This window comes from Haliotis rubra, unplaced genomic scaffold, assembly GCF_003918875.1.
Source record: "Haliotis rubra isolate DU_JTF1 unplaced genomic scaffold, ASM391887v1 Scf70, whole genome shotgun sequence".
In the NCBI taxonomy this organism is placed as follows: Eukaryota; Metazoa; Mollusca; class Gastropoda; order Lepetellida; family Haliotidae; genus Haliotis; species Haliotis rubra.
This window is the reverse complement of record NW_025767413.1, coordinates 1635873-1659290: the sequence shown is the minus strand read 5'-3', so window position 1 is coordinate 1659290 and position 23418 is coordinate 1635873. Positions and strand designations below refer to the sequence as shown.

Below are 23418 nucleotides of genomic sequence, written 5' to 3'. Positions count from 1 at the left end.
TTTGTAATAAATTGTATTTGTTATGGAGTAGCAACAAAATGTAATTTTTCAAGTAAAATTGATATTTTTATACTTATCCTGACTCATGATCTTTTGCTTATCTCCCTTTTCCTTGCGAATGGTAGTGGAACACTTGAATCCCTTGAAGGTCTGGAAGCGGACGTAAAAATGCACTCACCCACGAGTTACCTCCCTTTTCTCGTTCAGTGATATAAATCACGTATTCCCATTGTGGATAATATAAGCCATCATGACAAAGGAGGCTGTCGAGACGTATTGTCTGTATGGATCTTGAAGAAATACAGATGTTGAATCTAGTTGATAGGATATAAAATCCTAATCCCCACGCTGAGTGACGAGTGGTCAAAATATCATCAGTACGTCCGTTCAAGGATACTTGAAGGCGTTGTTAACCTTAAGCCCTTTACAAAGGTCGCCTTGAGGTTCTCCAGTACTTCAGATATCGGCTTCATAGGTGATATCATATTGGAGTCGAAGTCATCAGCTTATATGCAGTCCGTCTCTGTTGGGTTGGAGTGAGTGAGCTACAATATCCGCAGGCCATCAGCTACCCGGTATAAGACCTCAGCATCCGTGTAGATGAAGTGATTCCTTTCATCAAGCAGGTTGTCGTCCGAAACTGAACCTATACAGGTATAAGGTTTGTGCAGGTTGTAGAGTTGTGCAGACTGTAAACTGTAGAGATCGCACATGTTGTATATCTTTTTGTAGAGTTTAAAACTCTGACAAAACCATCCGTTTTCATCATTGGTCGACGTCAACATCCTGCCTGTTGATGTAAGGGTTTGCGAACCCTGTAGATGTCTGCGTTGCTGTTATCTGCCTGTAGATCTGAGAGTTCTCGAACCTTGTAGATGTCTGCAGCTTTCTCAAAGCTGAGCGTAGGTTAGAAGGTACCTTGGATATAGGTTCAATCGGAGGAATAGTCACCGAGTCAAAGTCGTCATTACGCATCTTATAAGTGTAGACTTCATCTATATCCTTAGAAGGAGACTCCAAGTTCAAGCCATTGGCTATCCCCAAGCTGTAACCTCTGAGTCCAGGAAGACGAAGTCTGGTTGTTCATCAGTTATCTCCTGAACGGTAGAGCTATGCCTCCGCGAATCATCCTTCTGCGAACCTGTATCCCTTCTCGAACCTCCATCAGTAAGGCTGGTCACATGACTGTTTACGCAGGAAAAGGGAGGTAACTCGTGGGTGAGTGTATTTTTACGTCCGCTTCAGGACCTTCAAGGGATTCAAGTGTTCCACTACCATTCGCAAGGGAAAGGGAGATAAGCAAACGATCAAGAGTCAGGATAAGAAAAAAATAAGATGATCTTGACAGAATTGGCATCATGCATTTGGCGTAAAGCTGGGACTGTGCTGAGCAAATCCTTTGAAATCGCCACAATACTCAAAAAGACTATATATATACTGAACAAACAAACTTAGGGCTCATGAATGCTTAGGGGGTATTTTTTTGTGATAAAGAATAAGCATAAAACATAGCCCCCAAATTCTTCATGATCCCTAGCTTATGTTTTCCGGTATAGCTCATTTTATCTAAGGAATGTCCGTGTATCTGTGCATTATTTTACTTGAATACATTACAGATTCTCACATTTCGAAGAGATATTTCATGTCATTTGACAGCTATGCATTTCTGCTTTTGTTTTGTCAAGAATTTCCAGTTACATTAAGTCGTGTTTGGGATCCAACAAAAGGATCATCTAAAGCAGTATCTTCATGAATCAACTGTCCTACCAATGTTAGGAAACCAAAGTCAATGTACAGATGAATATAATACATACAACATCTGGTAAACTAATATGTACACAAAATGACTTTCACCTCATCTTGGCATTGTCTAAAATCAAACTACACACTGAAAGGTATTTCCCTCCTGTCTACACACATTAGGAGACACGTGGCAGCAGTGAACATGGCAGTGGTTTTAACATTAAACATATTGGACACAACAGATGAGAGAGAGCTGGGAACTGTGCAAATAACTTCATCCTACACAGAATAAAGTTGTTTCCAACACTTTAAAGAACAGCTTGGAGAACCCATACAAGATAACAGCACTGGGAAGGATTAAAGATACACTTTGTTGAACATTACATCAAGTAACACCAATAAGGTGTGTTATGACCATTGTTTCAGCAGGTTGTTATTCCTTCGTGACTACCCACACATAATAATTATCATGTTATTGTAGAAACAGATCCTAGATGACTGATTTTATCAGTCTAGGCCCATGGGAAACACAGTTTACTTCTATGTCAGTGCATCATCAGAGGAGACAGCTGACTACGGACTGTTAGGTCCAAGTCCAAAGAGCCAAGATGACTTAGTTACACACTGCTTGTACTGTCACATTCTGCTGATCCTTCACTAGCATGTTCTTGGTGGGCATTTCATCTCTGAACTGGTCGGCACAAGCTGTGGTTGGTGCCTAATAATTCTCCATGACCAGACCGCCCACCATCATTTGTTGTGACAGTCACACTCCACTGAAGTGATTCACCAGTTGCACATTGTTGTTATTTGACACAGTAAACACACACATCCACCCAGACACAAATCACAGTTCATATCAGTGTCTGGGCATCTTGGCAGGAGGGGGCATCAAGTCTCTGTCCGAGGAATGGCCTGACCCCGGGGGTGTCCACCTCTCTCTCTCTATGGTGTGTATCAAGATTTCTTTTGTCACCGGCCTACGAATACTCTCACAGACACCTGTAGGGAACACAAACACTTAAGTAAGGCAGTGTACGGATTGGAATGTCATATAAGAGAATGACCATATGCACCACATGTATGTTTGTAAGGAAATACAACCCAGTGTTAACTGCAGACATGAGAATGTCAAAGCACAAAAAACGGCGCAGCCCCCCTAAAATATTGAATTTGGTAATACTGAAGTGTGTTTTGAGACCTCTCCTAGACTGGCCACAGGCCAAAAGGTTCCCATCTCCCAATTACAGATCAATCATCACAATAGAAGAACACAAGTTGAAATTACATTAAAAATGTTCAAGTAATTATTATGTTAAAAACAATATAAACATTCATGGTGCCTACTGAAATGATTCCACATTTCTGAGGTAGGAGTAAATGCCTCCCATTGTAGCAGTCTCACAGACTCACTCACCCATGGCTGTGCTGTATGCATTAGGGAAAGATTTGTCAGTTCTCTGGCGCATGAACTTCCATTCTTTTCCATCCCAGGAACACTCAATGATTTTGTTGTCCAAACTTTTCAGTTCTTTGTTCAGCTGAAAACATGGAAAAACCAATGTGAATATTTGTGAGTCTGATCGGATGAAACACATTGCTAAGTATTATTTTTGAAGACCTATCATTGTGCCGTACTTCTTGGAATACTTCTCGATAACTATTATATTTGTTCAAACTTAACTTGAAAACATGACATTCAGCATGCCAACATGAATGCCTTGCAAATATTATGCATTGTGACTTTAATAATAACTTAGAGGAGAGAGAGAGAGAAAAGAGAGAAAGAATGGTGATTTGGGGGTGGGGGTGTTTGCCATCCATTTTGTTCTGGGAAGATGGGGGTTTGTCATCAATTTTGTACACACGTTCTAGGGGGGGGTCAGCTATTTTGTACATGAAAATATTTTAAAAATTATGCTTATCAATTATGGCAAGTGAGGGGGTCATTGATTTTGTACATGACATGCCAGGAGGGGTCACTTACTTTGTACATAAATCTTAGGGGGGTTCATTCACATTGTACATGCTTCTCCATAAAAATCATCATCACTCCCCCTAGCTCCCCCTACTTGAACTATTCAACACCATGGTGAAATCTGCAAACACACAATGCTGATCTTGCAAGTCAGCAATACTTGTGACAGCCTGGCAGTAGGGCAGGGTTAAAGTACTTCAATGGATACTCACCTTCATGGCTGAGAATGGCTGGTCTAAGCTGCCCACGTACAGGTAGCCTTTAGTTTCAGGCAGCATTCTGCAGAAGGGAATTTCAGGACTGTTTACATAGCATTACAACGTTGACAATTTTTCAGCTCTTTTCATCCTACTATTGATAAATAGATGCCTGAAACTAATAATACACACAAAATTTCTACTAACCGAAGGCCAGGTACATTTTACATTTTCACTCTTGATGACTATCAGTCCATTTGAATCAGCTGTTTTATTAACCTACCCTGGTCTGTTTTCTTTGACTATTTTCAACCGGAAATCAACAGAGTTCATGCTTGGGGGCTTCCACTTGAGAACGTCATGACATCTACCAGGGTTGTATGGCTGTAATACAATATTTTCATCGCTAAAATCCTTACATTTTACCCAAACCAAATACTAAACCAAAAAGAATCTCTTATGACATATATTCAGTATACATTTACCAACCACATCTCAAACTATTGCCAAAAATCTGTTCATGGTGATAACATAAAAATAAGGTGGCTAGGAGACGGACAAGAAGGAGCAGAAAAAGTTTCAGGAAAAGCAACAAGGAGAAGAAGATGGACACAGAGAGTGAAAAAGGGTGAGCTAAAGGATATAGATAAGAGCTGGAGAAAAACAAGGAGGAAGAGAAGAGGGAGAAATATGACTGAGGAGTGGAGAAGGTAATAGCCATCAAGAAGAAGAAATGAAACATTTCATCACCATTAATAAGGCCACTTGTATAGAATGCTGCACGGGCACGCATGCAAATAACATAACGGACATTACTACCCAAGAAAACCCAAGAAGACAATTGAATGACTTTATACACATGATGTAACAACATCAGCATCAACTCACATCAGATCCAGGCTGGAACACCAAACCATCAACTTCATGGCTCACTTCCTTGGTGAATTTCCCATCAAGGAGCTGGAAATGAGGTACGACTTTATACAGCAACACAATACACAAACCTTCTTTTGGTCACTAATCCACATAATGAAAGCATCTTTCAAAACTTTTGTAATATAAGTAGTGACTTGGATGAAACAACATTGTAAGTTTCCAATGCTGATCACATAATGACTACTGGGAAACAAACAAAATTGTGTCATTCAAGTCTTAATTAGTCACCTTCTCACAATAACTGTTTGTCAAAACGACAAGCTAAATTGGTTACTAATTTCACTCATATTTGTTTAGTGTAAAATTAGAAGCAAATCTTTCACACAACAATACAAGGTCCCTTTAAAATATTCATAAAACAAGCAAAGAAAACAGGCATAAATGTATTCTTGATAAGAGTAAGTTGATAACACATTGTATCACACACAAATGCTCTCTTTCTGTGTCTCTTTCTGGTGACTAAATGTGGGAATAGAGCAAAATAATCATCCCTTAAATTTCATTTGAAATGGAAGGCTTGTGATTAACAAAGATCTGACAGATTACAACACTGAAGCAGTGATACTTAATTCATTTTCAATGGGCTGCCTCACAATAAACAGAAGTAGGTATTCATCAATATTCTTTGAGACTGACCAACAAAGATAACAATCTTGATCAGTTTAGTCCAATTCAAAACTAAGAAGTAGGGTACCTTATGAGCAAGTCACTGGACTGAAGAACACCAGATTGTGAAGGGTGATCAAACAAATACAGGATAATAATAGTCCATGTCACACTTAGCATATGCCAAGCTCTATACTTTCTGATATCTCCTCACATGTACACTTCACCAGTACCACCTGACCCCTGTTGAGATACCACCTGACTCCTGCAGAGATACCACCTGACCCCTGCTGAGATACCACCTGACCCCTGTTGAGATACCACCTGACCCCTGCTGAGATACCACCTGACCCGGCTGAGCTGATACCACCTGACCCCTGCTGAGATACCACCTGACCCTGCTGAGATACCACCTGACCCCTGCTGAGATACCACCTGACCCCTGCTGAGATACCACCTGACCCCTGCTGAGATACCACCTGACCCCTGCTGAGATACCACCTGACCCCTGAGATCCCACCTGCTGAGATACCACCTGACCCCTGCTGAGATACCACCTGACCCTGCTGACCCACCTGACCCCTGCTGAGATACCACCTGACCCCTGCTGCTGAGATACCACCTGACCCCCCACCTGACCCTGTTGACCACCTGACCCCTGCTGAGATGAGATACCACCTGACCCCTGCTGAGATACCACCTGACCCGGCTGAGATACCACCTGACCCGGCTGAGATACCACCTGACCCCTGCCCACCTGACCCGGCTGAGATACCACCTGACCCCTGCTGAGATACCACCTGACCCGGCTGGAGATACCACCTGACCCCTGCTGAGACCCGGCTGAGATACCACCTGACCCCTGCTGCTGAGACCCCTGCTGGGATACCACCTGACCCCAGCTGAGATACCACCTGAATCCTGCTGATACCACCTGACCCCTGCTGAGATACCACCTGACCCCGGCTGAGATACCACCTGACCCGGCTGAGATACCACCTGACCCCTGGCTGAGATACCACCTGACCTGCTGGAGATACCACCTAACCCCTCATCCCTGAGGATACCACCTGACCCGGCTGAGATACCTTTGACACATCACCTCCCAGCATACCACATGGTCACATCCCAATCTTGGCTGAGACGGCTTGGCTCTCACACTAAATGGCTCCTTAGTCTTGTCCAGCATGCCCTGTTGTATCTTTGCATGTCGTGGACTAATTATTTCCTTCTGTATGCATAACAATCGCCGGTCAAAATCTGTCTTTCCAACATCTTGACCCTGACAGGAAACATTGTAGTCATAAGTGAATGCAGAGCTTTTGTTAGTTACTATCATGAAATTTTGTGAAATTACAACTGCCTTGTCAGGCATCATCAATATCTTTCATGATGCTTGCTACCCAGATGTCAGAATTTCATTGTATACATAAGTAAATGCAGAGCTTTTGTTAGCTTACAATCATGAAATCCTTGATATTTGTGGAATTACAACTGCTTTGGCAGGCATCATCAATATTTTCCATGATGCTTGCTACCCAGATGTCAGAATTTAACATGCCAACATGAACCATTTATTGAGATATATCTGGTTAATATTCAAACTGCTGTTCATATTAAAAATGAATTTTCAGGATTTTCCCCTGCATAAGCAGAAGTTTGTTGAACACCCCACTCAGCAATATTCCAGCTGTATGATGACAGTCTGTAAAGTCCAGACCAGACAATTCCGTGACTGACATCATGAGTATTGATCTGTGTATTTGGGATACAATGACACACCACAACCATGTCAGTTAGCCTGACTATCAGATCATGTTATAGTTGCCTCTTAAGACAAGCATGGGTTGCTGTAAAACAAATTCTTTAACTTCTTGGAGTGGAAACTCTATTAAAGCAGCTGGTAAACTAGGTGAAGAAATCAGTTGTTACTCACCTCAAATTTAATGATATCATATACAAGATATCTTGGCACAGTCTTGTCCTCTACCTTGTCTAAAATCATCTCCTGCAACATAATCAATACCCAAATGTTCAGCACTATTTGCCGTCATGTCTACCTGTAAACACATGTCATCAAGATCATTTGAAATTTGAATAAATCTTTGTTTGCACTTTGACATATTCCTAAATACTGAAACTGGAGGAAGGAAATATGTTTTCCAGTGGAGCATGAAATGAAATATCAGTTATTAGGGACTGTTCATAATTTATGGCTTGGGGGGGTGATGATTTTTATGGAGAAGCATGTACAATGTGAATGACCCCCCCTAATATTTATGTACAAAATAAGTGACCCCCTGCATGTCGTACAAAATCAATGACCCCCCCTCCCCTTCCATTATTTCTAAGCATAATTTTAAACATATTTTTATGTACAAAATTGATGACCCCCTAGTACGATCATGCGATCTGAACATGAGTTGATGACCCCCTAGCTCCCCAGAACAAAATGGGAAACCCCCCTAAAAATCATCATCACTATCCGATTCGAATATCATTATTCACATTAGCTTGACAGCAGTATGAGGAACTGTATTGAAACGTTATATCATAATAGAACACAGAAGCTGTCATCTGATTTCTTGCCTTTACTGTTGTCAATCATGTCTGGCAATATAAAATGATAAAGGTGTTACCCATCCAGTAATGTTTCCCTCAAATGTGCGTTAAGGTCCTTCCTCTTGGGGAACTGTAGGTGAGGCACATGAAACACTGCATTGTCTCGATCCACCATAAACACTTCATCTACACCATCAATGAACATCATGTACCTGAAATACACAGCAGGGAACTTGTACCAGACACTCCACAGGCTTTAGTAATGTCACATTTTGGGACATATTGACGACAAAAGACAACATCCCCTGTGAGTGTTTCTGCATGTTACATAACTAAAGCATGTGTGCCTGTACCTTGTTAATTACTCAGACTTGATGGTAATTAAAAACTTGTCATATCTCTTGTTCGTCTATCACCTGTTGTGCTATATGTTTCATGAACAAAGGATTTCACCCTCATTACATAATAATGCATAAATGAGTAAGGATGGTTTTCAGCACTTTTAGGAATATTCCAGGAATATCATGATGGGAGGGACACCAAAAATGGGCTTCGCACATTGAACTGATGTGGGGACTCCAACCCGGGTTGCAACCAAGATCAGCAAACACTTTCACCACTGGGCGACCTCACTGCCCTCGTTATCTATTATATATTTACCCTGATACGACGACTACAGTCCCTTCGTTGCCTCAGAGCCCTCTGAAGCAACTGTAGAAAGTGCTGCAGCACAATAACTTCTGCTCTGAGACAACTTGAATGATCAGTCCCTAAACAACTGCAATAATTGATACTGTTAATCAGTACGCACAAAACATCCACAATATTCACCTTGTTCCGTCTGCCTTCCAGCTGACCTTGTATGGTTTCTTCCTAATGAAGTCAAGGTTGTTGATGTCCATTGACACAGGCTGGGAGCCAGGAAATCCGTTACTGCAACACAAACTCACACCTGATACAGCCATACAGCTTTGCTTCAACATACTGGGACCGCCTCCGTGGTGTAGTGGTTAGAGCGTCCGCCTGGAGAGCGGAAGGTCGCGGGTTCGATCCCACCGCGTCATACCAAAAGATGTTAAAATATGGTACTTGTTGGTCCCTGCCTGGTGCTCGGCATTAATGGGTACATCAAGGACTGGTCGGCTCAGAGTCAGTATAATGTGTCTGAGTGGGGTATTCATGCTTCACTGCGGCATGGTATCTCAGTGGGCTAGCACTATAAAACCAGCTTCAGTCTGGGCTAGTACAAGCAGCCGCACCTACACATACACGCATGCACATCGTCATATGAGCGAAATATTCTCAAGAACGACGTTAAACCCAATTTAACCTCACCTCACCTCAACATACTGGGCCTCACCCACTAGGAAAGATATATACATAATCTGATGAATACATCCCAGTTGTAGCAGTTTCCTACCTTGACCAGTCACACATCCGCTGGACATTCTGCTGTATCTGTGACAGCCGTGGCTGCATCGTCACATGCAACACCCCTGACACACCCTCCATAAACTTGGCATCCTGCAATGACATGTTTTACTTTGATTTACAAAACTGGGTCTCCAGGGTACCCCAAATCATAAATTTCAAAAGGTCCTTACAGGAAGTATGACATCCTGTAACAAAATGAAATGGTGCAGTTCAATAAACTGTAAGATTTGAAAATTACTCAAATTATGGATTTTTTCTGAACCACAAAAACTGGCCTGTTCAGAGGCAGTCCTGGATGTGTTACTGTAAGCAACAGAAGGAAAGCCTACTTTATTGAAGATGAGAAATCTGCTAAGGATTTAACTCACCTTTTTGTTGAATTCTCGTCTTCGTTTGCCAGAACCGTTCTGTCTGGAGGTTTCTGACTGATTGTTCATGCTATTCCCATCATCATCAACACTGTCGTCATATTCTGAGGAGAAAGGTGAAAACCTTAAGATAGTGTGTGTCTAAAGCCTCACGTCAAAACTAGCACTACCATGGCATCTCAGCCATGGCATCAAACCCTACCATGACATCTCAGCAATGGCATCAAACACTACCATGACATATCAGCCATGACATCAAACACTATCATGACATCTCAGACATGACATCAAAGTTGAAACACTACCATGACAGCAATGACATCAAGCACTACCATGACATCTCAGCCATGACATCAAACACTATCATGAGTGAGTTAAAATTTAAAGTCACTTTGGCAATATTTCAGCCATACTGTGACTAAATCAAGTTATACATTAATATAAATTAAAGGTAAATTATAAAACCTGTTGACGAAGGACAGTACAACAACTAGATTATCACAGTTAGAAATTTAAAACTAGTAACTAAATCTAAAACATTTTAACTATACAAGACAATACAATATAACACTATCATGACATCTCAGACATGTCATCAAAGTTGAAATACTACCATGACATCTCAGCAATGACATCAAACACTACCATGACATCTTAGCCATTACACCAAGCACTACCATGACATCTCAGCCATGACATCAAGCACTAACATGACATCTCAGACATGACATCAAACACTACCATGACATCTCAGCCATGACATCAAGCACTAACATGACATCTCAGCCATGACATCAAACACTACCATGACATCTCAGCCATGACATCAAGCACTAACATGACATCTCAGCCATGACCTCAAACACTATCATGACATCTCAGCCATGACACCAAACACTACCATGACATCTCAGCCATGACACCAAGCACTACCATGACATCTCAGCCATGACATCAAGCACTAACATGACATCTCAGCCATGACATCAAGCACTACCATGACATCTCAGCCATGACATCAAGCACTACCATGACATTTCAGCCATGACATCAAGCACTACCATGACATCTCAGCCATGACATCAAGCACTACCATGACATCTCAGCCATGACATCAAGCACTACCATATCTCATCCATGATATCAAGCACTACCATGGCATATCAGCCATGACATCAAGCACTACCATGACATCAAACATTACCATGACATCCTGCACTACCATGACATCAAACATCACCTGGCAGACACAACCATTTTACCATGGCATCAGACCCAACCATGACATCAAACACCACCATGACATCAAGCACTACCATGACATCATGCACTACCGTGACATCAAACACTACCATGACATCAAGCATAACCATGATACCAAACAATACCATGACATCAGACACAACCATGACAACAGACATAAGCATGGCATCAGACACTACCATGATATCAGACAAGGCACAGTCTTTCATCAAAAGGTATTCAGTAAACTGATTATGACACATGAAATCAAGCACCACAGATAATACTGTCCAACAACAGCCCTGGTGATTATCTATTTCTTTTCAATGTTGTATGAGTGAGATTTGTGTAGTACATTAGGTATATCACAGCATCTCAGCTTGATATGCGATAGAAGCCATAGATAATAAAAGTCTTACCTTGGGTCATCCTCGATCTCCTGGGTATAAGTTCCAATAAATCTCCTCTATACCCTGAATGCATCTACGGCTCGGCCAGGTGATTTTATTACCTCCCTTGGCTGGCTTTTTATCCAATCAGGTGTCTACGCTGGGATGTTGAGCGTAACAATCACAACTCAATTTCGCTTCTTTTATCTAAACGATTAAACTTGGCAACACAATTGTTGCAGGGTACTCTGAAAGAGGTAGAAGGAGTTCTTGCATATATTTTTTAAGATTTCAGACCTGTCATTTTGTCTGCATGATTTCCCCAAAAATCTGAGTCGCTCTGCGAACAAACCTTCACAGCTGCAATCGCTATCTTTGTTGACACTGGCAAGCTCAGTTGTAACAGCAGCTTAGCTGATTGGCTACTGTGAGAATGCGGAGTCAGCAAAGGGAGGTAATAAATTATCGGGCCGAGCCATAGATGAATCCAGGGTACTAGTGGAGATTTATCGTAACGTATACCCTGGAGATTATCGAGTATGGTGCTGACAAACTTTCAAAAACATGATCAGGATGAATTTGGAAATCAAAACCCATGACCACAGGTTTCTGGCACAACTAAGGGAGGCAACTCTGCACTGCAGGCTTGCAGCTACCGAGACACCAAGCCAGCACATGCTCTTTTCTCTAAATAAAGAGTAGTTTGAAATGTTCCACCAAGAGACCAATTCAGAAGACTCACCCAAACACCAGTCAGGGAGGGGTGGGGCAGAGGGTGTGTCCTCCTTGTCTCCATAACGCTCAAACAGTTCATTCAAGTAGTCTTGCTTGTAGATGCCAGGGGGGCGTGCCTACAATTTTGACATGCATTATCAAAATGATTTTAGGCAGAAGCAGAATAGGTTACAAGGTTGGAACAGGTTGTTTATTTGATCTTCGCCAACCTTCTACAGTTTAAGCTCAACAGTTCCAATTTTCTACCGTTTAAGATGAAGGGAGAAACAGTATTAATTGTAAATTTTTAGCTTTCCAGAATCAACATCACATATATCACACCAAGCCTCACCTGTGCAAAAGCTCGAACAGCTGCCTCTACACTGAAAGTGAAAACACAATGTCACCATCATTAATCACTGTCAGATATCAGATATCAATAATTACACCCTTAGTAAAATCAATGCTTATTGTATTTTCACTGAAGCTTGTGCTTCAAACAAATCTTAGCACTAAACTGACACTAACTGATAGAAATATGTCAAAATTTACCTACAACAGTGGAAGTAGTTCTAAGATTGGGTCTTAAATACTAGGGCTGCACAATATAAACGGTTTACCGGTATTTACCGGTTCAGACATGAAAACGATACATATTGCGATATGCTGATCGAAAACCGGTATTTTGATTTGCATTCGGAAACTTCGTAACACTCGGAAATGTTCAGATATGTCCTTGTTTAATTTGTGCCAAATATTATTCACATTGTTATTTTATCATGATTAAAAATTGTTATTAAAGCTTAATCAAGCCTAGTGATTTTGTTGTGTTTTTGCTCTATAAATCAAGAAGTAAATCGATTATAAGTAGTTTTTGTTTAAAAATACTTCATGCAATATATTGCAATACATATGGCAATACATGCTTTCGCATCGCAATATATCGCAATATGGAAATTCTCTGCAATACCCACCCCTATTAAATACCAAATTATACATTTCAGGACTTGCTTCCGTGAGGTACATGGCCCAAAATATCAATCCCGCCACATCACAGCACATACAGAACCTTGATCTTAAATGTGATGTGGAAACTCCCACCCACTGGGCTAACCCACTGCCCCTTTGCCTGTACAGTCACCGATACTATAAAAGCATCTCACCTCCATGACATCTTCTCCACCAGGTACGCCACCAACATGAAGCCAGTCCTGTTGAAGCCGTGAGTACAGTGGACACCTGCATGCAGTACATGACATGAGTCAACAGTTACAGACTTCAACACAACGGGTCAAGGAACCCAGCGCAACCATGGGAACTGCTGAGACTTGGTCCTCATATTTGGGGTTCATTTAGACATGCTCAGATGCCAATAATTGGCAATAAGTCTGAAGCAAATGTCAAAGATTCAGATTACATTTTCCCATTCATGTTATAAAGTTCTTTCTAATGTTAGGTTTGTTTGTTCTGTAACACTGAAGTCCCAATATTCCAGTCATATGACGGTGGTCAGTAGAGAACTGAGTCTGGACCTGATAGTCAAATGACAGACATGATAGGCATCATCAATGCTGTTTGGAAACAATATTTTGTTTTGTTCTGTTTTGTTTTGTTGTTTACAACCGCACTCAGCAATATTTTTACAAACCTGTAGAGGTTATGAATTCATTGAAGAAAGTCCTCCTTGGGGTACATATAAGCATTAAAATGTCCATTTTAAAATACCTTTGACAGTTGTAACAATATTTCAATAAAATATTTTACCAAACAAAATCTTGTTTTGTTTAGTGAGACCACCCCTACAGGGCCCCTCACAGGGCCCCCTACAGCCAAGAGCAGATAACTCTGGCTGCTTACCTCATACCTCACTTTTCATGCTGAACATGTCAGACAGAATGAGGGGAGGTGGGTGGCTGTACCCCAAGGAGGACTTTCTTCAAAGAATTCATAACCTCTACAGGTTTGTAAAATTTGTTTTCAGAAGTCATCCTTGGGGTACATATAAGCATAAGACAGACTCCCAACAATGGCGATTTGGGAGCGGTATTCTGTCTGGCTGACATACCCTCTAGTTTAATCGAAGGCACAGCCAAAGCCTAGAGAGAGAGAAAAACACACTTACTGAGTCACATGACCGCTGATGTCAATCAGGCGGGGACGTGGCAAGGCGGGGTAGAAGGAGCCTAGCTTATATGCTATTGGCGAAATTATGATGACAGACGTCAACCATCAAAATGGGAAGGAATGTATGGGCAAGTCCTAAATATTTCACTCATAATCCCAAACCAGCGACGCGTGGTGCAGGGAGGAAACACAGTGGATATAGCGTATAACAACGCTAGAGCCAATAAAATCGGTAAAAAACACCACCAATCTGATACCACCACCGATATAAATTGTGGAATTTTTATAACCGACACCAGGAAGTAAAAATAGTCGTGACTTCGAAAGCTCATTCGGCTAGACAGTCACGACACTGCCCACTGGTGAGAACTATCTGGCCAAACCGAGCACGTTCCTGTGAGTGTTTGTCCAGTTGATAATGGCGGATGGACGTACTCGGTAGGCTCCAAAGAGCCGCTGAGCAGATCTCTTCAATGGGCAGTGCCACAGCATATGCCTATGATGTAGCCTCTGCCCTAACCGAACGAGCCTTTAACCCATCAGGAATAGTTAACCCCTTGTGAGTGTAAGTCATACAAATGTCAGAGACAAGCCACCTAGATATGGTCTGCTTGTTCGCCGGAAGACCAGCCTTACCACCGCCATAACAGCAGAACAGCTGCTTCCTTTCGTTTGATATAAGCCTTGACAGTCTTACGGACATCTTAGACATGAGCGCGTCAAAGAGAGGTACCGGACGATGGAGGCTGAGTGAAAGCTGGCAGTTCAATAGGCGCCGTTATATGAAGGGCACCTGCGATCTTAGGACGGTAAGAGTCTGTCAACTGAATACTGACTCTGTCTTTGTGAAAGACAGTCAGAGCAGGATCCGCTGACATCGCATGGATATCGCCTACTAGCCAGCCTGACGTTACCGCCACAAGAAAGGCAGCCTTCCAACTTAACAGTTGGAGTGAAAGAGACGACAGATCGTAAAAGAGAGGACCAGACATCCAATCAAGAACGATTGACAAGTCCCAGGGGGGACTAATCCGCCGGACAGTCGGACGGATTCCACGCCTGCTAAAAAAGTGCTGCACAAGAGGGTGCTGCCCCAAGAGAGCACCGTCGGCAGGTACATAGAAGGCAGAGATTGCCGCGGAGTAGCACCGGATAGTAGACGTGGCTAAGCCGGCCTCTAACCAAGACTGTAAAAACTCCTGCACTTCAACTACAGTTGAAGAAAAGGGATTGCGAATCCCTCTGTCAACACACCAGCGCGTATAACAGGCCCAATTATCCTCATATTGAATGTTTGTCGAATCCCTCCGCGAAGCCAGAATTGTGTCTGCAACTGGTGCAGGAATTCCGCTTGCTTGGAGGAGATTCCGGACAGTGGCCAGGCCACCCACTGAATCCTGGGATTCGGGTGCGGCGCTCCGTTCTTGGATAGTAGGTCTGGTCGAAAGGGTAATAGTACAGGAGGCTGAGCCAGAAACACCGGAAACCAGCTTTGAGCCGACCAAAGAGGTGCAAGGAGCACAAGCAGTTGAGCTGGTTGGGTGGCAAGCCGCGAGAGGACCTTGGGAATAATGGCGGGAATGCCCACAGAATCCAGTCCATCCAATCGAGCTGGAAAGCTCTGAGGCAATGGCTCTCAGATCCGAGAGCAAAACACCGGAATCTGGTTCGTCCCTCCAGAAGCAAACAGATCCACCTGGAACGACCCAAACAACTGGGAGATAATCCCTTATATCTCCCGATTTAGCATCCACTCGTGCGGGGCCAGGATACGTCGAGAGAGCACGTCTGCTCGAACGTTGTCCGCCCCAGGGGGAAATAAACAGGCATCACCTGTATGTCACACCAGAGCAGAAACTGCCACACCTCCTGTAGAAACCGTACCGCCCTGCTTCAGGATATAGGTCATCGCCGTTTGGTTGTCCATCTCCAGACAAACCACACGGCTTTGAACCTGCTCCTGGAAGCGTTCGAACATTAGCCGGACTGCTCTGAAATTCTCGCACATTGAAGTGCAGTTGCGCCTCACTCTGTGACCACAGGCCTGAGACTGACAGGTCGCCCAGCACGCCCAGTCCGAGCTGAGGCCCTCTCTGGACTTTGGTGACGCTGTCCGGAGGCAGGGAGACTACACCTCGCGCTGCTCTCGAATCTTGCTCCCAAGTAAACCAGATCCTGGGTGGGAACCAGTTCTGACTTCTTGAGATTGATAATCCAGCCCAACTTGGTGAGTATACTCATCACAGAAAGTGTCACATCTTGACTCGAGTCAGTGGCAAGCGCACGAAGGAGCCAATCGTCTAGGTACGGGTGACAGCCCCTGCCCTGTGACCTGGCTACCTGCGCTGGAATTAGCATGAGTTTGGTGAACACCCTTGGCGCCGTTGAGATGCCGAAGGGGAGCACACAAAACTGATAGCACCTCCCGAGCCAATCTCCCTTTTCCACAGATGACATCACTGAACGCAGTGTCTCCATCTTGAAGGACGGTACCTCTATCATGTCGTTCAGACCTTTGAGATTTAAAATAGGTCTCACCCCTCCGTCCTTTCTGGTGACAAGGAAATAGGTCGAGTTATAACCCACCTCTTCCTGTCCCACTGGAACCACCTCGATGGCTGCCTTGTCCAGTAATGACTGGACCTCGGCACAGAGTGCCTCTGCCTTCTCCGGAGCGGCCGGAGAAGGGAGGTGGGTCTCGCTTCCACTGTGGCATGTGGCCTTCGCTGAGTGTGGACAGGACCCAGGGATTGGAGGTGACCTTTTCCCATTTCGACAGGAAGAGAGTAAGTCGACCACCCACAGGGATATTTGGCATGAGGCAATGGATACCCGAAGTCGGCAGTACTCCAACTACTTGATCTGGTACTGACAAGACCCCGGAGGAATTATTGCTGAGCCGGGGCTGACTTCCCCTTCCTCTGAAAAGGCTGGTGGGGCGCCACAGCCCTATGCCCTTGCCTCTGTCCTTGCCCTTCCGCGACTGTAATGGCAGAGCCCATTTAACAGGTTCCTTCGCCGCGGCAGAAGGATAAGCAGAGGCAAGTGTTGGGCTTAGAGTCCTTGAAGGTTGACACAGCCTCTGCGGCTATTAAAATACTAGCATAAAGCAACAATAGCGACGCCTAATTGTGCACATAACTAACAAAGAGCAACATTTGAGAGCGATACGAAACGAACACGCTACAGAATCACTCTACCATAACTTACCAAAAAAAACGCTGAAAAAGAGGAATTTAGGCAAGCATAACCTACGTAATGAAATATGAAAACCTTACAACCTGACTTTAACGGCTTACAAAGCCAGCAGAAGGGATAAAGAAGGGACCACGCGGTCCGCCATCTTGACTGCCACATGGCTGGAAACAGCGAACACGCCAACAAAGTGACAACAAATCATGAATGAAAAGTCATACGAAGATTCCAGCTAACGCCCGTGCGAAAAAGAAGGAACCATACATACAGAATTCGATTCTTTCTCACTCATTTCTCTTTTCGTAGATAGGCGAAGACATATCTTCTACTGGACCATGCACAACCGTTCTTGACAACGACAGCATGAAAAGCGAGGTACGAGGTAAGCAACCAGAGTTATCTGCTCTTGGCTGCAGGGGGCCCTGTGAGGGGCCCTGTAGGGGTGGTCTCAGTTTTTTGTTTGGTAAAATATTTTACTGAAATATTGATACAACTGTCGTAGGTATTTTAAAATGGACATTTTCATGCTTATATGTAACCCCAAGGAGGACTTCTTCTGAAAAAGAATCCAGCTGTATGGCGGCGGTCTGTAACTAATCTTATGGACCAGACAATCCAGTTCACAAAAGCATGAGTAACCAAGTCAGTGAGCCTGATCCCGTTAGTCGCCTCTGCTGAAGACCAATTCTAACCCAGGGTATCACATTTCTTTTGGAAACAATGACATGCATCAACCAGGTCTGAGAGTCCAACCACCCAATTGCGTCACCTCTTACCCAAAAGATGGGTTGCGTAAGACCAATTCTAACGGGATCTTCACAGCTTCTAATGTTTCAACTTTGTAGTGATAACTTAACACTGATAAGACCAATAAAGATGAAGAGAATTCAAAATTTAGGCATATTTTATTGCACAGATTGAAATGTTATTATATCTAAGAACTTCAGAAAAAAAACCCAATGATTCTTTTCCCAAATCCACAGCAAGTGCGCTGTTTAGAAAACTAAACATCCCTGCATACTGAAATGGAGGGGATGTGATTTCCTTTTGGTTTAATGATCTGCCTCCCCTGGCTATCTGTAATACTGCATTAATCACAAAGAGTAAGAAACCTGCAAAGGACAGACAGGAGAACCATACAAACAGACATATCGGTTCCTTTGTTTAATGTGCTACTTATATCAACTGACACATGCTTATAATCTGACATATTTACAATAGTAAAACATTCTCACCAATAATTTCCAGAGGTTTCTGTGATAAAAATCTGTGACACACTTCCAAGAAAGCTTGTGTTTGCTCCACAGTGGGAGTCTCTGATCGACTGAAACACACAACATATAACCACATTTTCAACATCAATTACCATATTTCACAGAATAAACAACCCATACACTAACAAAATTGTCAAAGGCAGTGCTTTCTAAATTCTTACAAAAGAAATCGGTTTTCAGTGAGTGAGTGAGTGAGTGAGTTTAGTTTTATGCCGCACTCAGCAATATTGTTTCAACCAAGTCAGCGAGCCTGACCACCCAATCCTGTTAGGCGCCTCTTACGACAAGCATGGGTTACTAAAGACCAATTCTAACCCGGATCTTCATGGATCAATTGGTTTTCAGAAAACAAGCAGGTGAACAAACTTAGTTCAAACATTGATGAAACAAAGGTTTTATCTTATATACCCCTTCTTATTGTTCCCTGAATATACAGTGAAGCCCCGTTAGTCCGGACTCCGATAATCCGGATGTCTCGCCTCCCGGGCGATTTCAGCTTGTTACCAATCTATGCCTATATAATTTGCCTCGATAATCCGGAAATTTCCGGAACCGGACGGTAAGTAGCTGTCACCAATCAGCAAAATAAACAGTAAATTGCTTCAAAGTCCGGACGCTGTAAGTCGTGTTCACGAACCGTAACAACACCGCCCGGCGATGTTTACTTAAATAACTGGCCAACTGGGTTGTTGTTTTAGTTAGACATAAAAAGCTCCCGACTGAAGATACTGTACATTTACACTTTGATTGACACCACAAAACAAAGGCGTGGATGACAAGTGAGCTGTTTTGTGATTGGTTAATGTACTTTGACAGACAGATCCAGTCACGTGGACTAAAAGTGATTTTGCTTTTACGACAATGCTGCAAGTCACAAGTGTGCTACGCTAACTTTGCGAAATGTGACCAAATACCACGTCTCATATTCAACCGATGGATGCAGGAATAATTCGGACATTCAAGGCATACTACAATAGATCGCTTGTTAGACATTACCTCACCTGTGCTGAGGAAGGACGTGATCAGACACGTCGGATCAACATGCGGATGTCACTCGGTAAAATTATTGATGTGATGAATTAAGCTTTACATTAAATGCTTATTTGTTTTATCCAGATTCGTGTCGTTTTTGTAATTCTTAGGGAAGCAACTTGTGTCTTGATTCAGTAGTCCGGACTATTTGGAATCCGGACGAATTTACTGAGAAACGCAACCGTCCGGATTAACGAGGCTTCACTGTACATAAGAAAACATGGAGTGTCATGTTAATTTGCATTCTTAATATAGGAGGCACTTATATAGATCATTAACATTATGTCTAGGATTTGGGTAGGGGATGCTTACTGAATGAGAACAAATATGTTAAATGCTTTGTATACTGGGGTAGTGGTACTCAAATGTAGTATGTAGATTGTACTTTTTACTTGGCAAACAAGCTTGTATCTATTTGTTTGAATGTCCAGCCCTACTCACCCTTTACATTGTAGCTTGAGGTATTTACAGTCCTGTGCATCAACCTCCTTATTGTCATAGAACCTAGTTGTGTTGGTCAGGTCGATCAGTAGCCCCATCTTTGTCTGAAACAAGTGAAGATGAGTAATTGATATGGCTTTGAAAAAGGCGTTATACTTAAAGAAACACATGGACTAAAAACGTTTGTCATCCCATTCTTCAAACATCTTCGATACGATATACTGACTAAACATTTCACAATACAAAGATGTGTTACACAGAGTCTACATTTGAGAAATATTACAATTGTTGCTCAATGGATACCGACGGTGAGTATGCTTTTAGCAATAGTCCAGTAATATCATGACAGGGGACACCAGAAATGGGCTTCACACACAGACCAAAGTTAATTGTCACAGATTTGACACAGACATTGATATACTTGTACATGAACTGTGACAAACAGTTTTCTCCACAAATTTAAGGCCAAGTTACACAAACAACTAGTGAGCAAGTGAGTTGTGCTTTACACCCCCTTTAGCTATATTCCAGCAATATCATTTATCATGGTGGGGGAACACCAGAAATAGGCTTCACACATTGTACCCATGTGGGGAATCGAGCATGGGTCCTCAACATGACAAGCACAAAAAACTAGTCTTAAATGATCTACAGAAAGTTGAACGAAAAATGAAAAAAAAGGTTTGTTTCAAGAAGCCAAACAGGTATGTATTCATGATGAAAACTACATACCTTGAATGTTTTGAGAGAAAGGAAAAGCATCTGTATGTTGAATACATTTTCATCAGGGATTTGATCATCATACTTTGAGTCCAGTGGTGTCTTGAGTGGGAGAAACTTGCCTGTTGAATGAACAACTAACATACTGAGCAAACATTAACATTTGTAATCATTGTTGTCAAATATCATTAACATGAATCCACAGTAGTGGCGGTGAGGTTGAAGAAAGTCATAGTCACACATGAATCATTTAATGTTAGAACACGGATATTTCAAGGTATGACACCTCCAACATTCAGCTTCTGAAAACTTTAGGAAACTAGCCATGCTCATAAGCACGATAAGAAATCCATCTATAAAATGTTACAACAAATTAATTTTAGTAGTTACAGCAAAATAAACATGAGAAATAAAAAGGATGTCCAGAGATGGACATGTGCCTTTAAACATGTTAAAGCACTGAAACTCCTCATTGTCATAATCACTGACAAAGAGACTTAGCTTTCTTGGCCTTGTACTTTCTGAGACAACAAGACAATGAGTTCATTACCTTTCACTTTAAGAAACTGTAGTAACAAATAGAACAGGAAACATTTGAAGATTTTCATTGGCATCCTGTTTAGTGGGTGTTTAATGTTTTAATTATATGTTTCATTACTTTCAAAGGCCCCAAAAATAACAAATGATAGTATAAGTTGTATGCTTCTCTCGAGGGTAACACAGTCTGATGTACGCCTCTTTGTAGCAGTATCACTCGAGCCGGTAGGCGAGGGATGACACTGCTACAAAAAGGCGTACATCAGACTGTGTTACCTGAGGGAGAAGCATCCAACATATTTATCTTACCGCCATGTTAAATGTACAAAACATGATTTTATTTCATGTTAAAGATCGCGACCGACTATATGACATGTAAACAAAATGGCCTCTGCCTCTCGACTGGATTTTTAAAATCAGTGAAACATATACTGACAAGCTTAAAACTGCTGTAAAAATGGTTAATTATGTTTAAGTTGAGTGTGCAAACCACTCAATGTATAAAATAGCTTAAATAAAGCAGTGAAAGTCGGAAAAATAAATCTGTATAAAGTGAACACAAAAACAGCTGATCGAACGGTTTTCGAACTCCGGGCACGCAATGCGTCATATTATGACGTCAAATGATTATTAGCGCTTCAGCTTCTCATCGGAGAGCTTGGCGGTTACTGTGGCAGCAGGTAATATTTTTTCCAGTTGTCACCCTCCTGAGCGGGGTGACAAGGAAACTTGTTAAAGGGTCATTGACCAATGAAAGTAAAGTATTTTACATGAAGGTAAGATAAGATCTGATGTATGTGTGAACAGACCTTGATTATTACTGGTATTTGTACAAAGTCTCTGCTTCCTCTGCATGTACATTTCAGAGGAGGAGGATATTTACTGGTCACTACTATGCACATCAAATGACAATTTAGCTATGACATAGGCTGACCTGATCTTCCTTATTATTTACCTGCAATAGGCTGACCCTTCCTTGGACAGTGTAGCCATCTAGGAGGTAACTCCCATCGTCTCTGACTCATGATGGAGATTCCAAAAGTTAACACTGAAAAGTCAGTGCTCCAGGTTAGATTTCACAGACTTACATGCAATCACAAAACCTTTTTCGCATTTTCCATAATAATTTTTAATGTGGTAGGAGGGCTTTGACTAAAATGCGAGCAGCATAACTTCTGCATCTGGCTAGCTATTCTCGAAACGTTCGTAGCCCTACGAACATCTTAAACCCATTCTTAACACATTGGCTACGATCAAAGTTAAGAAGTCTTAGGTCTACGAACGTTTCGAGAATAAGGGCCCTGATCATTATTGCTATAGTTATCTGAAAATAGAGCAGATATGTGAGGCTACAATATCAGCATCAATTTGTGATGATGGTTAGGTGTCTGGCAAAATGCATGTGTAGTAACATGAATCATCTGTAAACCCCTGGGATGTCCTCGAAAAATATTTCAAACATATGTGTTGCGCTCATAAGAAGTGTATTTGCTTGATTTTACTTTCTTTCTGTTTACTGCATTTTACATTCACTAACTTTTGACTGGGGTTGATTTCACAGTAATTAGGTAGAAGGTTTATAAAAGAAGTTGATAAAAAATTTGTGGCATCAATTCAAGAGAAACGTTTGACAGAAACTGTTTAATGCTTAAAACATGAAGAAAAACAAGTAGAATGAAACAGATCATGCTGTTGTAAACTACTCTCCATTTTCACAATATTACAGCCTGTAAGACAGGCCGCACGGGGGACTTTTGCTTACGCTCTTAAAGACGATGCTTACATCTATGTTACAGTTTACTCCGTAAGGTCATCATTATTGTGATATGGGTCTAAGTAATCAGTTTTTCACAAGCCGATATGCGTGATTCGTCCACATCGGCGCCATGACAGACTCGTTTTGGTTTGTAATTTCTTACTTCCTGT

The 23418-nt window shown here is 42.2% G+C and overlaps 1 protein-coding gene across 1 annotated transcript; it reads right to left on the bottom strand.

Annotated features, from left to right (window-relative positions):
* Positions 1-1704: 1704 nt before the first annotated feature.
* On the bottom strand, positions 1705-23384 carry LOC124258779 (mRNA-capping enzyme-like). Its single transcript, XM_046692867.1, has 19 exons — positions 23276-23384; positions 22448-22540; positions 20968-21077; positions 20236-20339; positions 18724-18812; positions 13333-13408; positions 12522-12552; positions 12198-12306; positions 9825-9928; positions 9443-9546; positions 8854-8955; positions 8100-8234; positions 7397-7469; positions 6563-6742; positions 4807-4878; positions 4202-4302; positions 3934-4000; positions 3161-3284; positions 1705-2745 (listed from the first exon to the last, which is right to left on the bottom strand). The coding sequence occupies exons 2-19, from the start codon at positions 22515-22517 to the stop codon at positions 2603-2605; spliced, it is 1794 nt and encodes a 597-aa protein (XP_046548823.1). The 5' UTR covers positions 22518-22540; positions 23276-23384; the 3' UTR covers positions 1705-2602.
* Between the last annotated feature and the right edge of the window lie 34 nt (positions 23385-23418).

Excerpts from the sequence above, each read along its gene's own strand:
- LOC124258779 (XM_046692867.1), bottom strand. The coding sequence starts at position 22,517 with ATGAGTCAGAGACGATGGGAGTTACCTCCTAGATGGCTACACTGTCCA. Across the intron at positions 21,078-22,447 it reads GAAGGGTCAGCCTATTGCAG|GCAAGTTTCTCCCACTCAAG; the intron begins GTAAATAATAAG and ends TTCATTCAACAG. Across the intron at positions 12,307-12,521 it reads CTGTTCGAGCTTTTGCACAG|GCACGCCCCCCTGGCATCTA; the intron begins GTGAGGCTTGGT and ends TCAAAATTGTAG.